General features: G+C 38.0%; 3 protein-coding genes and 2 long non-coding RNA genes across 5 annotated transcripts; 3 read left to right on the forward strand and 2 right to left on the reverse strand.

Annotated features, from left to right (window-relative positions):
• Positions 378–2,842, forward strand: LOC18783981 (pentatricopeptide repeat-containing protein At5g39980, chloroplastic). Its single transcript, XM_007214959.2, has one exon. It carries the CDS (start codon positions 542–544, stop codon positions 2,573–2,575), a length of 2,034 nt encoding a protein of 677 aa, XP_007215021.2. The 5' UTR covers positions 378–541; the 3' UTR covers positions 2,576–2,842.
• Positions 5,603–9,412, forward strand: LOC18781743 (beta-glucuronosyltransferase GlcAT14B). The gene is made up of 4 exons (XM_007215362.2): positions 5,603–6,595; positions 6,737–6,812; positions 6,929–7,044; positions 8,443–9,412. Exons 1-4 carry the CDS (start codon positions 6,016–6,018, stop codon positions 8,955–8,957), a joined length of 1,287 nt encoding a protein of 428 aa, XP_007215424.1. The 5' UTR covers positions 5,603–6,015; the 3' UTR covers positions 8,958–9,412.
• Positions 13,923–15,725, reverse strand: LOC109948197. Its single transcript, XR_002270808.1, has 2 exons — positions 14,346–15,725; positions 13,923–14,245 (listed from the first exon to the last, which is right to left on the reverse strand). It is a non-coding gene; the product is annotated as an uncharacterized LOC109948197 (long non-coding RNA).
• Positions 13,941–16,363, forward strand: LOC109948196. Its single transcript, XR_002270807.1, has 2 exons — positions 13,941–14,220; positions 15,744–16,363. It is a non-coding gene; the product is annotated as an uncharacterized LOC109948196 (long non-coding RNA).
• Positions 19,173–21,229, reverse strand: LOC18782123 (AAA-ATPase ASD, mitochondrial). The gene has a single exon (XM_007215234.2). The coding sequence runs from the start codon at positions 20,896–20,898 to the stop codon at positions 19,450–19,452; it is 1,449 nt and encodes a 482-aa protein (XP_007215296.1). The 5' UTR covers positions 20,899–21,229; the 3' UTR covers positions 19,173–19,449.

Raw genomic sequence — 21,602 nt, forward strand, 5'->3', positions numbered from 1 at the left:
TTACATAATTGTTATCCAATATCACAGGAAGCCCATAACCAAAATGATGATTGATTGATGTCCGAACGAACTATTGTAGGTTTTTTTTTTTCCCCTAATACAAGCGATATTGAAGAAAGGGACTTCGAACACAAGATCTCCCGCGTAAAAGTAATTACCTTTAGCCAATTAACTTGAGCTACAAACTCCTTACAACTATCATAGATTTTGATTTTGAATGAAGTTCGGCAAAGTAATAAGATGTGAAAATTTGCAAATTTGAAGAATATGTAAAGTCGATTCTACCCTACTAAAAGACAAAATAAACAAGGTCATTTGCAAATCGTTCAATTTTGCAAATTTCTAGTCTTAAGTTGTGTTTGGGGTGAGCTGTATTATTAGTACGTTCCTTGTCGTCACTGTCGCCCCGCTTCTGTCTGTAATTAGCAGAAGAAAGAAAGAAGCCAAACACAGCCTCTTTTTTTTGGTTCCAGGAAAAAAAGAAAAATCAAATCCACAGATAAACGGTCTTCGTTTACATGTAATCAAATCTTGTTCAACCATGCAAGTCGGCATATCTTCTTCCTTCTCTCTTCCATTACTGCCCCACAACAAAACCCATAATTACACCTCCATACCCTTCACCTTCAAGGGGCGCGAAGGAAAACCCAGAGCCCGGTTCCCGCCTATTGCATTCTCAGCTTCTTCAACAACCAAACATGTCTGGAGGAGAACGCCGCAACTCAAAACGACGCCGTCCTCTCCACCCTCCCACCAACTTACCCAGAAACGCCACCCCAGAAATCAGCAAGGACCCTCCCATTTGGACCACAGCATTGACATGGACGAGCTCTTGTCATCAATCGGTCAGACCCAAAACGAGCAAGAGCTGTATTCTCTAATGTCAACCTACAAAGGGAGGCAGCTCTCAATAAGGTTCATGGTTTCGCTGCTCTCGCGCGAGCCTGATTGGCAACGCTCGCTCGCTATTCTCGATTGGATTAACGAGGAAGCTCTGTACACTCCTTCTGTGTTCGCTTACAATGTTGTGATACGCAATGTGCTTCGCGCCAAACAGTGGGAGATTGCACACGGCCTGTTTGAGGAAATGCGCCAAAGGGCGCTTGCACCCGATAGGTACACTTATTCAACTCTTATTACGTCTTTTGGGAAGGCGGGTATGTTTGATTCTGCGCTTTCTTGGCTCCAAAAGATGGAACAAGACCACGTCTCAGGCGATCTTGTTTTGTATAGCAACTTGATTGAGCTATCGCGTAAGTTATGTGATTATTCTAAGGCGATATCGATTTTTTCAAGGTTGAAGAGGCTGGGTATTATGCCGGACCTTGTGGCTTACAACTCGATGATTAATGTGTTTGGGAAGGCTAAGTTGTTCAGAGAGGCTCGACTTCTGCTCAAAGAGATGAGGGCAGTGGGTGTTTTGCCGGATACAGTTAGTTATTCGACGCTTCTAAGTATGTATATTGAGAACCAAAAGTTTGTTGAGGCATTGTCTGTGTTCTCTGAGATGAATGAGGTTAAGTGTCCCCTTGATCTCACCACCTGCAATATTATGATTGATGTTTACGGGCAGCTCGATATGGCTAAGGAAGCTGATAGGTTGTTTTGGAGCATGAGGAAGATGGGACTTGAACCCAATGTTGTTAGTTACAATACTCTTTTGAGGGTTTATGGCGATGCTGAGCTTTTTGGGGAAGCCATCCATCTTTTTCGATTGATGCAGAGAATGGATATTGAGCAGAATGTTGTCACGTACAATACGATGATTAAGATTTACGGGAAGTCCCTTGAGCATGAAAAAGCTACAAATCTTGTGCAAGAAATGCAGAACAGTGGGATTCAGCCAAATGCAATGACATACTCAACGATTATTTCTATATGGGGTAAGGCTGGGAAACTGGATAGGGCAGCAATGCTGTTTCAAAAGCTGAGGAGCTCCGGGGTTGAGATTGATCAGGTTCTTTATCAGACAATGATTGTGGCGTATGAGAGAGTAGGCTTGGTTGCTCATGCTAAGCGTTTACTTCATGAGCTCAAGCGCCCAGACAATATCCCTAGGGAGACTGCAATCACCATTCTTGCAGGAGCTGGTCGCATAGAAGAGGCTACATGGGTTTTCCGCCAGGCTTTTGATGCTGGGGAGGTGAAGGATATATCCGTCTTTGGTTGCATGATAGATCTTTTCTCAAGAAACCGCAAGTACGCAAATTGCATTGAGGTGTTTGAGAAGATGAGAGTGGCAGGATACTTTCCTGCTTCGAATGTGATTGATCTAGTTCTCAATGCTTTTGGAAAGTTACGGGAATTCGAGAAGGCAGATGCTTTATATAGGGAGATGCAGGAAGAAGGCTGTGTTTTCTCTGATGAAGTTCACTTCCAGATGCTTACTCTCTATGGTGCAAGAAAGGATTTTAAGATGGTAGAGGCACTGTTTAAGAGGCTGATGTGTGATCCTAACATCAACAAGAAGGAGTTGCATCTTGTTGTTGCCAGCATCTATGAAAGATCAAACAGACTTAATGATGCATCCCGGATCATGAACAAGATGAATGAAAGAGGAATTTTGAAATCATGAACCTCTTTCGAAGTCCACAGCCTGTGTTTTATAACTTTTCCCCTATAACTGTAAATGCGTAGTTCTGCTCGTTATTCTGTAGATATTGTACTTAGTGACCAGTGCATTCGCTGCAACAAAGTTAAATTACCAGTATGATAGTATCCACATTTTGGACTCGGGAGTCAGATGTATGTTCTATCTATACATACATGCAGAAATTAATGTAACCCTGTTTCCTCCAATTTCTATGTGAAGGATCTGAGAACTCTGATAGCTGTTAGGCCAGTCCTTTTCTTTTCATAAATTGTAGATTTGCTAAAGTGCTCTAATTTAATCAGGGAAGCGACTAAAGATGGGGCTCTACACTATTTTTAACCCCTTTTGATTGGAGCCTGGCCTCTATACAATCAATTTAGACTTTTGGTGCTGCTGATACATAAGAGGAAATCAGATGGGGAGTGGTCAGGTAATCCTTAGCTTCACTTGCTAAGTTGCTATTTCATTTGAGATCTGTCTTACCCAAAAATTATTTTTTTTTTTTTTGGGTATATTCCTGTATAGATAATATCTTGTTTGAGTTGAACTAATCAAGGATGATTGTTGCCAGCAAGCTGAGAAGACTTTGGAGAATCCTTTTCAGAATCACTTCTGTGGAAAAGCTAAAGAATTGGGGATTGGTTTTGTTGCTCAATTAAAGGCATGTTTCTATCTAAGCAAGTTAAAGTCTCCTGGTTACAAGTTATGTTTTCAGTCTCGCCACATGTTGTGCTGATAATTTCAGGTTGGTAAATCATGATCCTATTGAGAAAAAAAAAACCCCTATGATCTCAATTATTTCCTTCTACTGATTTTCTGCCCTTGCTTCCCCTTTTTGCCGGTAGACATAGTTAGTTAAAGCTTTTGAACTTATTCTTCTATAGCATGTGAGCTTACAAGAGTTACCAGAGATATACCTTGCTCCATATTTAAGGTTTTGCAGCATATATACATGTTCAAACGTGCATTATACCACAACGCATTGACAAACATCCTTTATCTTTTCGTATCATTTGCTGATAAAACATCCTAGAAAACTGATATTTATTTTCTTTCTTTATTGTGCAAGACCAAGAATCTATCTGTATTAGAATTTCATGTCTGCAACATGCTATTTCATTGCTGAATATTAAAGCCTGAATCTCTAGGAGGCCCAACCTCAAGTTGGTGCATGGTCATCATCTTATCTGATTTATCCCTCGTGTCCATGTCACTTCTACCCTAGATGATATAATTAATGAACCAACAAGTCTTAGATTTTAAGAGGTTATGCCTGCCCCTTCATGTTGGACGATGGCCTACTTTCCAACAAATGCTGCAGCTAGTTCACCATAAACTCTCTCTTCTCTTATACAAGCTATACTCAAAATTATTCTAAATTAATCTAATAGATTCGATTAATTTCTAGGTATGGTTGGTAGTTGAGGCTGGAGAGGGGTCCCCCCCATCCCAAGTTGGGGTCCACATGAAATGTGAATACTAAATACTAATCATGTGGGTTATTCAAGACGTGCCATTGCAAATTCGCAATCAGCATGCTAAACGCTCCTCCTAGCTTTTCATGATTATAATTTGCTGAAAGGGTCATTTTCACTTTTCTTTGTGGTTACTCAGTCTACTTCCACACGTTAGCAAAGAGGAGGAGAGGAGGAAAGGAGGAGGATGACGAAGAAGAAGAAAGCTGTTTGCTTCAACCTAAAAAAGAAAATTTGACTATCTTGCACGTGAACTTGCTTTGTTAGTTCTTTTGACATTAAAATAAACAAGGGAGATTCACTATAATACGTAATATAGGAGCCCAAATTATAAAATAAAAAAACTTATATGAAATGGACTTTAGAAACACGCTCAAAGCTCATTTACAACATAATAAAAAGGCTTTTAACTTCTTTTAAATTACAAAACTATCATTGATTTCTTAAAACAAATCTAACTCCAAAACCTTATAAAAAAGCCCAAAACATTTAATGAGGCATCAAAGTAATTTAATAATCAAAATTAAATTCAATAGGTGTAGGGTTTATTTTTTGGATTTATTTATAGAAATTAAATGGTGTAAAGTTTATTCATAGTTTTAGTGCTAAAAATGAGTATATGACTAAATATCTCGATAAGTAATGTCTAAACTCACTCCTTACTCTTTTCAGAAATTTTCTCCTTCAGATTGGGGACTCTTCGCATATGTGCCATGTTATGTTATGTATTTTTATTTTTTATATACTTCAAAATTGTTTATTCGTTGACGTGGGCATTATGATTCCAAGTTTCGAACTCATAGTTGACATTATATAAAATAAAAATAATAATAAAAAAATAATAAAAAAAAAAAAGGGATCCACAATGACGTGATGCAATAAACTTAGTTCCGAGAGCATATTTGTTACTTAAAAACACAACTTGGATGCAAGCGAAAAGATTACCTAACTGGACGAATGTTTAAATTTTACGTTATTGTCTTGGTTGACCCTAAACTTGTTGCAAAAGACCCCAATTGTTTGTTATATACGGGTCAAACCTTCAAAAATTATTCTCAGGATCTACCTTGATTTTTGCGTTTTCCATTATTGAATCCAAATTATGTAGTAATAAGAAATGAAAAAAAAATAAAATTTAAAAACCGCACAATTAATCCCAACAAGAAAAACCGAAAAATGGAATCCCATTTTGTTTCAAGTTTGTTTTCTCTTTTCGGTTTAAACTAAAGTCCGAAAACGAGAAAACGACGTTTAATAACTATTCTTATACCGTCAACATGAGTACAAATCACTCGCATAGTTTTCCTTATAAAACAGAAAGCAAGTCTTCAAAAAGGTTTTGTCCAAAAAAAAAAAAAAAGTCTTCAAAAAGTTAACAAACAAGGCCTAAATCTTGTAAGGTAGCTTTGATTTCTTTCCTAAATTCCCGGTAGAATTGAAAGCTTTTGAAGAAAACGCATATATAGATAAATCCTCTATTTTGTAATAATTGGATTAGGCGACTTAGCGCTATTGTCACGGCGAGTTGGCGAAATTAGGCGTACGTATGTTGCAACTTTTGTAGACTTCGGTTTCGTTTGTCCCTTAATAAGACCCTTCTTCTGTATGTGCAAAGCCATTAAACAAAGCCCCTCTAAACTCATCACTTAGCCCCTAACCCAACTCAGTTACTCAAAATCTCAAACCGCAGATTAAATCAGTAACAGCAACACAAAACAATTCACTAGTCACTAATCACTTATTTAATCAACTCCCTCCTGCCCACCAAAAATCATCATTTTCCGTCACTTTCCTTCCCAACAAGCAAAACACATGTTAACAAGCTCCATCTTCAACTTCAACCTCCTCTCTCTCTAAAAACAGCTCAATTAAGCTTTTTGGAAGTTGGGGGGTCAGAGAGAGAGAGAGAGAGAGATTTGGAATTTTGGGTTTTCAGGAGCTGAACACATGAAGAAGCTAAAGAGCTATTACACGCATCTGAGGCACCACCAGTCCATGGAGCTCAAATGGATCTTCCCTTTGGCCATAGGCTCCATCGTCTCTCTCTTCCTTCTCTTCCTCACCACGCTCACTTCACCTGACGGCACGCCTCTGCTTCCCTTCTACCGCTCCTTTTCCATCTCCAGCTCCGTTTTCATCGAATCCAAGCTCCACCCACTGCCCGTTTCTTATCTCCCGCCTCCTCCGCGCTTCGCTTACTTCATCTCCGGCTCCAATGGCGATGGCAAAATGCTCAAGCGGACCCTTCAAGCCCTTTACCACCCTCACAACCGCTATGTGGTTCACTTGGACCTCGAGGCACCGCCCGAGGAGCGTCTGGATCTGCAGAATTACGTTTCTACCCACCCTGTTTTTGTAAAGTTCGGCAATGTGAAGATGATCACCAAGGCCAATCTCGTCACTTACAGGGGTCCGACTATGGTGGCCAACACGCTTCACGCTGCCGCTATTTTGTTGAAGGAAGGCGGCGATTGGGATTGGTTTATCAATCTCAGTGCTTCTGATTACCCACTTGTTACTCAGGATGGTGAGTCTATTGGGTTTTGGTTTTGGGATTTTGGTCTATCTTTGGTTGATTTTGTTTCTAATTTGACTAATTGGTTGATTATCAAAAAAGAAAAAAAATTGACTAATTGGTTACTGGGTTTTGATTATTGTGGTTAATTAGATCTGCTGCACACGTTCTCATACTTACCGCGCGATCTCAATTTCATCGATCATACTAGCAACATTGGGTGGAAAGAGTATGCACAACTTCCCCTTTTCTTTGTTGTCTATATTTATACAGTTTCTGTTTTTTCCCCTTTTTTTTTCAATAAGTAAAGCTGTCTCATCGATTTGTAATGCTGCATGTTTATAGGTACCAAAGAGCAAAACCGATAATTGTAGATCCAGGGTTGTATATGACAAAAAAAGCTGATGTTTTTTGGGTTACACAGCGAAGGAGTGTGCCAACAGCTTTCAAACTCTTTACAGGTACAAATTTTTAGCATGCCCCTAGACCATAAAACATGATTAAAACCGAAGTTTCTATTTTGATTGGATAAGAAATGAAATAGGAGTACTAACTTAGAGCACATCAGAGCAAAGATAGAATCTTATATGTCACATAGAAACCCAAACATGACAAAAATATGTAAAATTTATACATGTATAGTTAGGAATGGAAATCATTGTCCTTTTCTGTTTGGATTTTCAGTTTTTTGAACTTGTTTAGTAGTCTATAGATTTGAAAATTGGTATAGAAGTAAACAGTTATTTTGTCTTTAAAAAATGTTTCTTGCTGGGTGTTCAAGTGCTATGCAGAAGACAATGAAAGTTTGTCAATTTATACCCTGCCTCTGTTTTTTGCGATGTTAAATGAATTGGGATGTCACAGAAAACATGAGATGCATAAGCAGAGGCAACTTCTGAAGGAAAGAAGGATGTCCCAGAGCTATTAAAAAAAGCCATTGAAACAATTTTGATCTACTGGATGAGGCTATATATCTCAACCCTCTATGGTTATTTTATTGGAAAACTGATTTCTAGAACATCTTCTGAGTTATGAAAAGATGTCTTTTCAATTTCATGTATCCCGAAGTGGATAGAACATCACATTGATGAGCCCAGAACAGTTACATTTTAGGAAATACTTTCTGTAACAACTCTGTGTTGATCTGCTGTCTTTTGCAGCTCTAGAAACCTAATTCTGTATCTGGGGAATGGAACGAAACAACTTGTGTGTGTGTGTGTGTTTTTTATACTCTCTTGTTCTGCTTAGTTGAAAATTATAACAGGCGTATGAGCATTTGGACCATAGTTCTCTATTAGGCATAAAAGAACAGCTTAGCATGCTTTTTTCCTCACTATGTGGGATCGTGTACCATGATCAATTTATTGGCAGTGATGCATGAAAGAATTGGCTGCATAATCTGATTCTACGTTGCTTGCTTTAAAATTTGAGTCTCTTACCTATATTATGCTTGTTGTTTCACTTACTACTTTAATATCTTTATACAACAATAGGGATTTTCTTATATTCTACATATAAAAACATATGAATATCTTGAGGAGTGGTCCCTGATTTTAGGGGGAAAAAAAAATTATATCCTCACCGCTCTCTGGGACCATTATATTCTAAAGGTCCTCTAGGGAGCTAATTTTTTAACTCTGCAGATTTTTTAAGAAGTTCACCGTCCACTCTATTATAGTTCCTTTTAGACCTTTGCCTTTGTTGAACATTTGAAAATGTGGTGTTGTAATGAAATTTGCCAATTTTGCTGTCAATTTTCCACCTGTTGCTTCTTTCCAACTGCTCCCTTGGTTTACATTCAGAACCATGCCCTGTTGCCATAAGTTTTATTTTAACCAAATGTCTTCTTTCTCACATAGGTTCTGCGTGGATGGCACTTTCTAAGCCTTTTGTTGATTACTGCATATGGGGATGGGACAACCTACCTCGAACTGTTCTCATGTATTATGCAAACTTTTTATCATCTCCCGAAGGATACTTCCACACCGTCATTTGTAATGCTCAAGAGTTCCGCAACACAACTGTGAATAGTGATCTGCATTTCATAACATGGGACAACCCTCCAAAGCAACACCCTCACCACCTCAACCTTGGAGACATGCAAAGGATGATTGACAGCAAGGCTCCCTTTGCAAGAAAGTTTCACCAAGATGATCCAGTGCTTGACAAAATCGATTCTGAGTTGTTGTTTAAGGGTCCAGGTATGCTTGTTCCTGGTGGTTGGTGCATAGGAAAAAGGGACAATGGGTCTGATCCATGCTCTGTTGTTGGTAACACTACAGTCCTCAGGCCTAGCCCTGGAGCAAAACGGCTAGAAGTTTTGATCAGCTCTCTATTGTCTAACGAGAATTTCCGATCAAAACAGTGCAAATGACAAGAACTCAAAACTGCTTGTGGAACTGCTTCCCCGTGCCAAGTTCAGTTGGTTTACACTTGACAGTAGAATACAGCATGATCAGAGAAATAATATTTCTTATAGTTGAAAGAGAAGGAAAGAATGCACATACCTCTGAATTTTGGAGAGGCAAGGATGTGATGAATTTGGTGGAGTTGTATCAATTACTTGGCTAGATTCTTCCTTCATTGATGACTGCCACTTAGATGATTTGTAGGTTAGCACTTTTCCACATTTACTTTTGCTCTTTGAAATTTTTGGATACTGTATTTGTCATGCCCTGCCATTTCGTATGCTGCAGTGAAATGTGTTTTGAAACCGATGATGGGGGTGTAAGAGCTACTGGAAAGATGTATATTTGAAATAGGAAATCCAAAGAAAACTTGTCTGATTCTGTGCAACTTTTGGATCCAAGTATAGCTGTTTCTTTCGTAGGTCTGCGCTGCCACATTCATATTTCATACTTGTTTAGGTCTTCTCTTGTTATGTTTTTAGGTTTGTTTCTTTCTTCCTCGATTGCCATGATATCGATTCACTTGCATCTGGATATAATTCAATTTTGTTCGGCCTATGCCATGAGGCCCATGATCCTACGGCTATGGAGGCCCCAAGAGCCAGACAGGCCATGGCTTTCCCTGGCACGGCACATATTCTCAGAGTGGAGAGAGAGTGAAAAATCTGTCTCTCTTTTGAAGTGCCTTTATAATTAAGCATAATTCTTCAAGTCCCTTGATCCCTCCAAGTGATGTATATACTTGTATGTATAAATGAATTTATAAGGTATATATTAGGGTTATCTACTATAGAGGTTCCTGAACTTGGCCCCTAGTTGCAATTGGGCTCGTGAACCTTTTTTTTGAGACAATTACATCCTTTAGCTTCACAAATAGTTCCAATTGGGTCCTGTCATCCAAGTCTGTCAATTTGTCCGTCAAAATGAGGGGTAAAAATGTCATTTCGAGTTCCATAAGTCTTCTTCGCTAGATAATCCCGAATACCCACACATTTAGAGCTGCTTGGTTGAGGTACACAAAACTAGTCATCATCATAACCCAACCTCCAAAAAAGAAGAAAATCCCATACGTGAAGTGACAAAGCATGGAGAGAAATGACTGAGCAATACCAAAAGTGAACACAAAGTTTACTGCCACTATAACACTTTGCCCAGCTGATCTTATCTCCATTTAGAAAATCTCACTTGGGTTCAGCCACCCTAGTGGGCCCCATGACCAAGCAAACCCAGCTACATACTCTCTCTGTTTGGTGCTTTCAAATCGAAGCACAAGGGGTCTCTCCTTGTTCTGCAAGGCTCTCTCTTTTCTTCTCCCCCATTTCCCTTCTCTAAGCTTTCCAAAGCACTCTCTGATATCTCAGCCTCCACAGCGAGGCCATACTCTGCTTCCTTCTGCTTCAAGATCCATGCTTTTTTATGTGTTGGTGATGTACAATTTCTTCTCTATCTATACTTTTCAATCCAATATATCGTCGTATACATATTAATTTCCTGACCAATATAGCATATCGGCATAATCTTCAAACCCATATGTTGGATTTTCTATGAAGTTCTTGCCTCCTCCCATGGCTTTTTCTTTGCAATGTAATTTTTTTAGTTTTCCTCTCATCATGAAAACTCCAATATACCCCTCACAATAAGAGCAAGTGTCATTCACACGGTCAAATTTGACAGATTCTATTACGGCATGACCCAATTAGAACTATTTGTGAAGTTAAATGATGTAATTGCCTCAAAAAAAAAGTTCACGAATCCAATTGCAATTGAGGGGCAAGTTCAAGTACGTCTACATCGAATAACCCTATATATTAACATCAAATGAGTTTTACATGAAAAAGTGAATAAAAAGTAAATTGAAAATATCTAGATGTATGCTAGTTTGAGATAAATAAAATTAGAGTGCTGCTATTTCCACTCACCTGTCCTATTTTCTCATCCACCTTATCTTCCCACCTACTATATAAATTTTAAAAAACACAATCATATTTTTTCACCCACCAATATTCCTAAAATACCCTTTTAATTATTACCTTATTTCCTCTCTCCTTTATTCTCTCTACTCATGTCTTCTCTCTCTCTGACGCCCACACATTTCTCTCTCATTTTTGCTGTATCTTATTTTCCACAAAATTTGAAATTTGAAAGCAAACAATAGTAAGTAATACAGTGGTAAAACGATAAAAGAAGCAACTTCATATCACAAAATTTAATGACAATGGCTAGTCAGCATGCAAAAAATGACCAGCCCTTGAAACCAAAACCTGGCTCAGGCTCCCCAATTTCTAAACATACCCAGCAACCACTTTACCACCTTCCAAACTTTCTAGTCCATTGACAGAAACTAGTTCATCCTCAGGTTTTCATATTTTTAATTTGTTTAAGAAAAAAAATCAGAGTCCAAGAAATACTGATCTCCCAATGCTTTAAGTAATTGTAAAGATCTTAGAAATTCTGTTCAAATTGGACTTCCTTACCTTTTCGCCAAAATCGTTCTCTTCAACATCCATTCTCCTGTTGTTTTCTCCCTCATAAACAATTTGATTGAATGAATAGAAAAGAGAAGAAAATTATTTGAGAATTGAGTTCTGAGCACTGAAAAGTCATAAGAGGAATCATGAGCTAGGAGTCATAGCTTTCTTGTGTTTTTTTCTCTTTCTGTCAAACGATAGGGTTACGTGAGAACATAGTCTGCGTTTTTTTTTTTTCTTAAGTCCTTTTAAGTCATTTTATAATGAGGTTAAATTTGTCTTTAAAAGTTCTAAAATAAGATGTGTGGAAAAATAAAACAGGTGAGTAAAAATAACAGCACTCTAAAATTATTGGATTCATCGAACCACCTCAGCTCTCCAGCTTTCAAACTGAAAGGGAAATAAAATAAGACAAAATAGTATAGCTTTATTTCCTGTTCTTCTTAAAATTTGGTTGTAGGGACACTAGTGCATGTTAAAAGTTTGGAAAGGGACATGACATCCCCCATTAGGTTTGGCTGCAACGAGCAAAATTTTAATCACAAGTTCAATGTATAAATCAATTCTGATTAAAAATTATTGCGTGCTATGCTAAGTACAACTTACCTAGCTATACACGTGGATGGATATATGGTCGATTTGCAACACGTGAATGACTTACGGTCGTTGATATAAATTGTAGAATCTACACTTGTATTAACAATTGGGAGCACCGACGCTCAAATACATAGGTGACTTGGATTGGAGCCATTATTGTGGTGGGATCTGCACTTAGAAAAACAATGATTTGGAATCACTCAATGCACCCCTTTAACTGTGCCTGCCTATCAAAACAAATAAAGCATACAAAACGCAAGCTAGCCGATACCTACCTAATAATTTATAAGCCATTCGAATTTCATCATGGATGGATTTGAAAACAGCAGAGAGACAACAGTTATTGACCAAATCTTTCTGAAACAGAGCCTTATTACACGCAAAGCAGAAAATGCACTTATGTGGAAGGAGGCATCGTACAAGTTTTGTCGAGCCAAACAATCATATTTATTCATCCCAAAATATTATAGGTATATACAAATTAATTAATGATTTAGTGGTTTTCTTCTACCAGTCGTAAATTTTTTATTGAGAGAAAGGATAATAACTCACACATACTACGTGAATGTTATGACTCAAACTCAAAACCTTGCATGAAAAAATAATTATTTCAAATCACAACATTAATAGATCCTTTACCACTAAGCGTAATATTCATTGGCCTAACTTGAAATAAAATGTGACCCTTTAAAATGTTTCATATAAATTTTCATTGATATAACACCATTGCCTCTCTCTCCCTCTACCCCTAATGACCCTTTTAATTTATTTTCTATATTGGCTAGCTTTGATTTTTGTGGTTTTAGGTATTTTTGGTAGGCTAGCCCCTCCTCTCCATATGTGTCTGCTACTGCTAGGCTAACTTCTTATTTTTGTTTGCAAATTAATTCTCCCTGTGTGCCTTACATTATTTATGACAAAAATCTCACAAGCTTTCATATGTAATGATTGGTAGGGCAATTCAAACACATTTCCTTGAATTGAAGCAATAGGGGCCCACCTTCACACAATTTTCTAATTCCATCATATTGCTTCTGTAGGGCACCTAATTATAAACAACCACCGTATTTATTTCTCCAATGGCCCTCCATCTCCATGTTCGATCAATCGAGACAAGCTTTTTGGATTATGAATGACATAAAAAAAAAAAGCAAATGGCAATGGGGATGGTGCTGGGGAAAGCAGCCACCTAGAGAGAGAAACTCTAGAACCTAGAAATAGAAACCCCAAAAAGCCTGTCATGAATCATTGTACCCTAGATGCCAGATGGATGGATCGATCATTATTTGATTGAATCATGCAAGACAAAGTGCCTTCACGATATTTGACATTGGATTGGATTGAAGTAGATCGGATGGGGGCTACAGTGAATTTGGAAACATAGACAAAATAAGGGATATATTTGAATAGGGAACTCAAAATTTTAATTTTTTTTTAGTTTTAATAAGGAGTTTTTAAATCTATTTTTAAGATTTAAAAATTTATTTGGTATGCAACTTAAAATTATTTTTAAATTTTTAAAAATTTGAGAACTTGTGGGTTGTTTAAAAAAAAAAAAACAGATGTTTTTTGTTTTTAATAATGAGAGTGTTTTTTTAGTTGTTCTTGAGTTTGAGTTTTAAACAATAAGGTTACCAAATAGCTTTTCTTTGTTTTGGACTTAAATTCTCTTTTTGAGTTTAAAAAATTAGATTCAAGTTGAATACCAAACATGCCCTAAATGCCTCAACAAAATAAATTTTAAAAATTAATTATATGCGTTCAAATCTTAATTAAACAAAGAGAAAATGGGGTTGGCTTTAATCCCCAAACGATAGCTGGATAGCTGGCTTAAATATAAAAGAGATAATAGAATAAGATCAGGTGCAGGTGCAGGTGCAGGCTTTAATAATTTTTAGTTATTAATTAATTTCATACAGCCACAATACAAACGACTAAATTTTGTGGTGAACATATATCTTGTGAGCAGGAAGATCCTCAATCAGCTCACCCTTCCTTCAGCCTTCAAGTCATCAACTTCACAACAAGTAAGATGAAACCCTCGTCTTCTGGCCATGCGTTTTTCGGCACGAATGTAGAACAGAAGTGGACGACGGAGGTGGCCTGATCAAGCTAAAAGGAGAAGATAAACAAAGGTGCATTTGGCCTCGGCTTGGATCTTGAGGTACCTAATTTCTTTTATCCTTTCCCTTTGCATATACCATGATCCAAGAAGAGGTTTAGTTGAGAAATAAAATCCAAAATTCGAAACCAAAAAAAGGAACAAAAAAGATATATAGTATACTTCACCTTGATCTTTCTCAAGCTTGGAATTAGAAATGAATAAAGCTGGGGGTTGTTTTCTTTTCCCAGTTGGCGATGATCAAAGTGAGGGGCTTCAGTCGAGGAGAGATGAAACCCGGTGCCCAAATTGGCTTAGCTTTAATTCTACCATAATTAGTACCAAACCAATATGATTGCATTTGGCGCCATCTCTCCTACGACAGAAGCCCCTACGAATTTGATGATATATATGATCTCTCTCTTCATTTTAGAATTGTATGTTTTGAATTCTTACATTTACGAGAAATAGGGATTTTGAGAGTGTTATATAGACATACAGTACATGTATATCTTTAGTTAATATATAGTACCATATATATCTTTAATTAAAGCCGTATAGTACTATATATATCTTTAATTAATATATAGTACCAGTACTTAATTCTTAAACTATAAATATATATACATGCGACCCCTAATCATAAGGGGCAAACATAAACTCCAAATTTCTCGCTCTTTACAAAATTATTATAAGGTAGGTAATATTGGAGTTAGGGAACTACTAGTAGCATTCCATTACCAAGTCTCATGGTCATGGATAAGGGGACACACACACACATATATATATATATATATGAATTTGATGATCTGTTCACGAAATTTGTCAACGCAAAACAGCTGTGAGTGAGATGAACCCATCTGCAAACATACTGTTATTATTTTTATTGATCAGTAATATATTTATGGTGTCTCACATCTCTCGTTACGTAACTCTAATGATTGATGGAACTTAATTAGTCCTGATTTTAGTGGTTAGATCGATGATAAGGCGATCATCTCAGTAGACCTCCTGTAATTAACAATAATGTAGCATTATCTGCTAAAACAATCATATTTGGACAGGGTCAAGCTTCATTTGATGATGTTATATATATTTTGCAGAACATGAAATCATGTTGAAAATGACACCAATTAATTTACTAGGTTTATATTGATTGTTGGTATAGAGCTAGATATAATTCAGGGTGTAGAAATGGAGTTTGTTGTGTGTACCTTTTCCAAGGCTTTAATCAATCAAGAAGCTGCATGCAGAAGTTGCAGGGTATCTGGTCGCATAGCGACGGCACTAGCAAGCAGAGCATTAGGTTAACAAAGCACACCACCAACACCAAGCACCAAGCACCAAGCACCAAGCAAAGCAAGGAGGCTGCAGCCTGCAGTGCCGTCCCTCCTGCGACAAGACTCCCTACACTTCCTTTCTTCATTTCCCTTTCAATATACTTTTGGACCTTACCTTTCCACACCTCCTCGTACTTACATTTATAAGCTCAAAATTAATAATAAAATAATAATAATTAACGTTGTATATTGATTCTTAATTAGTGGGTTGTTTGATTATTCCTTGTAATAATTAGAGTCTCGCAGGTGCCAGCACATGAAGTCAGAGAGATCCACAGGAGAGTCCACGACGGCCACTGACTACCTGTTCATTTGGAGGAGTCTCTGAGTCTCTCCCTTCACACGTGAAACTTCATATTCAACATCACATGCCCAATAAAGGTACAAATATGATCTTATTTTAACCTTTGGTCCACACCTTGACTGACGGCATAAAATCCTAAAGAAAATTACCAGGACAGATTTTTTTTGAAACGTTACAAAGGTTACCTTTAAAATCATGACAATGAGAACGAGGTACCAAACCTGCCATGATTTTAGAGATAATTTTTTTTGTAACGTTTTAGTATAAAACTTCTAGTTCTATATCCTCATAAAAGTTTCAAGTTGGTCGAGTCCATCGAATATGCACTACTAGAAAATGATGAGGCAAAAGCGGTACCCACTTGAGGAAAAGAGTACTAATAGCCACATACCACAGATATTGATTTGGGCTGGATGTAACCTGTGATCAAGACAAGACAATATATAAATCGGTTTTTCATAAACTATATATTATTATATATTTTGGACCAGTTGCGGTAGGTATACATGCTCATCAATGTAAACAAAATTATATGATGCCTTAATTAATTCTCTTGACCCTACGTTTGTTAGTTGTTCTATCACTAGAACACAACCATATAATTATATATACACACTTGGGTTATTAGATTATAAGTCTGCACAGGAAGACTCATATCTATATTGTATAATTATATAACACGTGCTCAGACTGGTCTGCTGGTTGTCAAAATCCAAGCCTGATGGATTTTAAAAATCAGCAGCCAGCTGATGATCAGAGAAGAACCCTTCGATGAAGGGGTCAGAAAAGCATCCGTTGATGAAGGGATCAGAGAAGCACCCTTTGATGAAGGGATCAGAGAAGCACCCTTTGATGAAGGGGCAACTTCATTAAATTAATTGCACTGGCTGTGGCCGAGTTTAGCAAGAAAAAGTCTAACAAAGAGAATAAGAAAGTTAGGAAAATATTATTAAGAAGATGATGAATGGATGAATTAGACCCAGATGCAATTATTAAAGATAGAGAACACAATTAATAGATATATACCATTTTCTCGCTTTGGCCTCCTGTTTAGATATATCACTTGCAGAGAAGGATCAAAGTTTTACAAGTTATAGGGTTTTCTGGTCACAGGAGGGATGACACCATCTGCTGGTAGCTAGTTGCACCACAGACAGTGCCATCTCTCCTGCGAACATAAATCCCTCAACTTTTCTTCTCTCTCTCTCTCTCTCTCTCTCTCTCTCTCTCAATTTGGAGAGTGTTAGATCTACACCATGAGAAATTAAATTAGGTAGAGTTGCAGAAAGAAATAGAGGGGTTCATGTCACAGGAAGATGGAAGATGCTTGCTGCTGCCAATTAGAGAGCACAGCTCCCGTGCCATCTCTCCTGCGACATGAACCCCTCAACCTCTTTTATCTCTTCTTTGTTGCTCTCTTCATGGTTTCAGGGCCTCTCTATTTATAGTCAGGCCAGGGTTCTCTATGAGCTCAGAGAATGTAAGGTTTTTCCACAAATATATATCAGGAAATTACCTAAACAATGCCATGAAGTTGCTTCTAGTTTGCGAGGGCTTTGCCTCCCAAAGATTAACGCAGAAAACGAGACAAATTAGACTATTCTGATTAATTAATCTTTCTTCAAATCAAGGGTTCAAAATGTTGAACATTGCCTAACCAACCACGCATCAGAAACTCTCTAGTAACTTACAAGTTCATTTCGTCCAATCGAAAAATTATGAAAATTACAAGGACAATTTCCTGGAGACCTTCACCCCGTAATTAAATTCCACGACTTTGTTTCAAGCATATAGCCTCCAGTCAAAAGAAATGGAAAGATCTGTTAAGAGTCTTGTCTTTGTTGCGGGGGCAGCTAGCTAGTCTGAGTCATGCATTCTAGTCTGGCTTGGACTAGTTCTTGTGTTTCTTGGTTGCTTTACACTGGGTTTTTGATTTTTAAGAGAACCTCAACGATAGGAGAAAAACATTACTGAAAACTTGTACCATCATAGCTGGGCCAATTAGCTATAGCTGTCATGATAGAATTACTTTATCAAGGAGGGTGAGTTCGGAGTAATTGGTGTCTCTTTCTAATTTCAACGTAGCTTGTCAGATTTTTCCCTTATGGAAATCATGAACTCTGTAAATTCCTTGTGAGTTTCCAGCTTATTAATATGCGATGTGAGCTGGATGCTCTCAATTAATTAACCTTGAGCATGCGTTTGAATTAACTAGTAGATTAATTAACTCAAGGCAAATGTAAAGGTAATTTCTTATATTGTAGAAAAACCTAACATATGAAGGTATTCTATAGACTCCAAATTGAGATATATAAATTATGGGCATACCGCCGGTCGGTCGGTCCGTCTTTGGTATGGGCTGCACGGTTCGGACCGAATCGTTTCCAGCCCTAATTTTATTATTAATTAGGATGATACATATACCGAAGAAGGTTAAGAAGAAGATTATAATAAAATTGGATCAAACACCAAATTGAACCATTTCTCAGAAGAAACATTTTTTGTTATTTTGTTTCAGTAATATGCAAGTCAGCCAACAAGGAATTTGGGCCCATTTTAGTTTATAAAGGCCCAATAAAAAGACAACAGGCCACCTAATACATTCTGGACATAAGGCCCAATAAAGCATTCTGGGCCGTGCATTAAAAACCCTAAATTTTGTCTCCATGACCAAGTACAAAGTGAAAGATCATCACTTGGGACTGTGGAAATCAACGCGGCTCAGTTTCATGGAGTCATTTTATAGTGAGGGCCTTATAGCACTTCCACTCATTTGTCATGACAAAATATTTAGTTTTTTATTTTTTATTTTTTTTGGTTGCTGACATCATCTCTGACGTCAGCAAACACAGGACAGAGCAAGAGCTGGTTTTACCTGAGGGCCAGCCCAGGCTTATGGAGCCCACCAACAGCCCTGGTAGCATTTGCCCGCTGGAAGCCCTTTTTGGGCCTAGGGCCCCCCTTGCCCAAGGCCGCTGGAATCGTTCTTAAGTGAGGTCATATCTTTTAATCGTTAGATCATACTAACCAATTTGATTTAACAGCTAAGAAATAGCACCTCATATAACGGCCTCACTATAGAAATCTTGCAGTTTCATGTAAGTTTTTAAATTCCATCGATTCATAGTATAACAAATTGGCTTCAAGTTTATGCTTTCGGTTGGGGGATTTTTAGCCCCAAATTTTTACTCTGTTCCACTTTTTCCATGCCTATTCCCACTTGTTTTCCGGAGCTTTGTGTCTAGGCTTGTCCTGCTTCTTTGGATTTGCGTTCTGAAATCAAGTGTTTGTCTGCCCAAATGATGCAAGTTTTGCACTTTTTCTCTAATAACAGAGCGTCAGGTGTTTGTTGAAATGCCAAGTGCAGTTAGTTTTGTCTGAATAGGGGCCTTGCATTATTGTTACTTCTGATAAATATGCAGCCATAAACTTGGTGGGGAATCTATATGGGACATGGATACAAAAATGAAAATGCAAGACCCAATTTCTACCTTAGGAAATAGGTGAAATTGGTTTTCCACCTTAGGAAATAGGTGAAATTGGTTGTTTTATGAAAACTCATGTGGAGTTAGAATGATAAATACACTACTCTTTGCACGAGACAAAACCCTTTATTTTTCCCAAATCCAAAATCCAATTTTCTTCCTCTCATTTTCTATCAGATGATGCTTCTGTGTCTTGATCTTTTTCTTCTGCTGCTGATTTCTTCTCTTTCCCTTCTTCCTCAGCTTTCAGCTTCCCATTCTCTATTTCCTGTTCAAGAGCTTGGATCAGATTGTGTAGGCAGTTTTCAGCAACCCCAGCAAGGGACTTGGGCATCAAATGCTCTGCAACATCAGCTGGAGTCATATTGGTTTGCTCCAGCAACCCACGAACTTTGGGAAACAAATGGTGTGCTTCAAGCTTGAGGTAGTTCCTAGCCAGCACCTTGAATGATTCAAAGTTGCAGTATGACAATTCTATGTGCTTGTCCATCCTTCCTTTCCTGATGAGAGCAGCATCAAGTTTCTCCACATAATTGGTTGTGAAGACTATCAGTCTCTCTCCACGGCAAGCTGACCAGAGCCCATCAATGAAATTCAGAAGCCCAGAAAGAGTCACTTGGCTGGGTTTTGTTTCCCTTTCCTCTTTTGCCAGCTTTTCCCTTGGATCTTTCTCTTCATCCTCTTCCACTTTCTCTTTTCTCTTCCTCCTTTGGCCTGTCAGATCAAGTGAACAATCAATGTCTTCAATTACAATAATGGACTTGCTTGATGTTTCAATCAACAGCCTCCTCAGCTCAGTGTTGTCTTTGACTGCAGTCAATTCAAGATCATAAAGATCATAGCCCAAAAGATTGGCCATGGCAGCAATCATGGTGGACTTCCCAGTACCTGGTGGGCCATAAAGAAGGTACCCTCTCTTCCATGCCCTCCCAATACTTGCATAAAACTCTTCTGCTTTGCTGAATGCCATTAAATCATCAATGATGTCCTGCTTCTTCTCTGGCTCCATGGCAAGTGTCTTAAATGTTGCTGGGTGCTCAAACACCACATGGCTCCAATGTGAGCCATTGTTGGTATAAAGCTTTCTCTGCCTATTTCTGACCCTAATGGCTTTGCCCTCTTTCAAGACATGGGTTAGGTAAGGCCCAATTATGAGCTCCCTCTGCCCTTTATGGAAATTGAGCTTGTAGTACCTTTTCTCATCATTGAGGGGAGTGTATGAAAAAGTCTGCTGCTTGGAAATGTTTTTGCCTGAAGCCCACCAGACTTTGACTCCCTTGAACTCATCAGAGACCTCCTCATGGTCATCCATACTCAGAACAAGGGACTGGTTGTTCTTGATATCAGCCTTGAGCCGCTTCGCTTGGGTGGAAGATTTGGAGCTCAGATAGTTCTCGATGGCAGAATAAGCCTCGCTGCGCATGAGACGCTCCCCTGTAAACTCATTGAATGTGATTTGGATGTAAGGATACACATAACCCACCAATCTCTGCGAGTATTTTTCGATGTGCCGCCGAAGTTCATAAGGAAAGTATTGTTGAAAGATTGCCCACACAAACATCAAGCCTCCAATCGTGGATCCAAGATGAGCAAACATGTCTGCTGGAACCATGTTTGCAACTTTGCCTCTTCTTTCTTGGCCTCTGTATCTTCTTGTTTTTCTGAGATGATGTATGTATCTATGTATGCTACAATTTGTATACTTTGGTGAAGATTATTTTAATATATTTTTGTTGGAAAAGGCCTTGGCGTGAGTCGGTATTAATTATTCTGTGTGAATACCATCAAACATTTCTGGTCCAAAATTGACTGGTAGATTTTGTCTCAATGCCAGAAGTCGGCAAAGGCTGTGTGCAGACGTGGACTCGTTTTCTTGCTCGATGGGTTAACCCAAATGGAAATTATCTGTTCCGTGACATCATTAACATCATATTAACAATGATGTCACAACCCTTCAATTCAGCATTATACACATTCTTTTCTACGCAGTTTCCCTTCAGTTTGAATTATAGTCGAGGGAAATTTGGAAAAGAAAATGCATCTTCGATCAAAAGTGAATCATGAACCAAAATGTTTGGCGAATAAGAAGGAAAGGAAAATACGTCCCTCCTTACCAGGCAAGTAGGAATTGTTACATTTTTGCGAATAGCAGTGTGACATGTGTGCATAAATTTTTCTTTTTGTATTTGTGATGAATTATTTTTGCATACGTGTCAAACTGTGATTCGTATAAAGGAAGAGTATCTCCTTATATGTAAGGAGACAAGTAGTATCCAGAAGGAAATATTAATAAGTAGACGCAGTTAAAAGGAGGAA

Source organism: Prunus persica, chromosome G3 (genome assembly GCF_000346465.2).
Source record: "Prunus persica cultivar Lovell chromosome G3, Prunus_persica_NCBIv2, whole genome shotgun sequence".
Lineage (NCBI taxonomy): Eukaryota > Viridiplantae > Streptophyta > Magnoliopsida > Rosales > Rosaceae > Prunus > Prunus persica.

What these genes read in the sequence shown, in the direction of transcription:
- LOC18783981 (XM_007214959.2), top strand. Translation starts at nt 542, where the DNA reads ATGCAAGTCGGCATATCTTCTTCCTTCTCTCTTCCATTACTGCCCCAC.
- LOC18781743 (XM_007215362.2), top strand. Translation starts at nt 6,016, where the DNA reads ATGAAGAAGCTAAAGAGCTATTACACGCATCTGAGGCACCACCAGTCC. An exon ending in AGCAACATTGGGTGGAAAGA is followed by an intron (nt 6,813 to 6,928) that starts GTATGCACAACT and finishes GCATGTTTATAG; the next exon opens with GTACCAAAGAGCAAAACCGA. An exon ending in AGCTTTCAAACTCTTTACAG is followed by an intron (nt 7,045 to 8,442) that starts GTACAAATTTTT and finishes TTTCTCACATAG; the next exon opens with GTTCTGCGTGGATGGCACTT.
- LOC18782123 (XM_007215234.2), bottom strand. Translation starts at nt 20,898, where the DNA reads ATGGTTCCAGCAGACATGTTTGCTCATCTTGGATCCACGATTGGAGGC.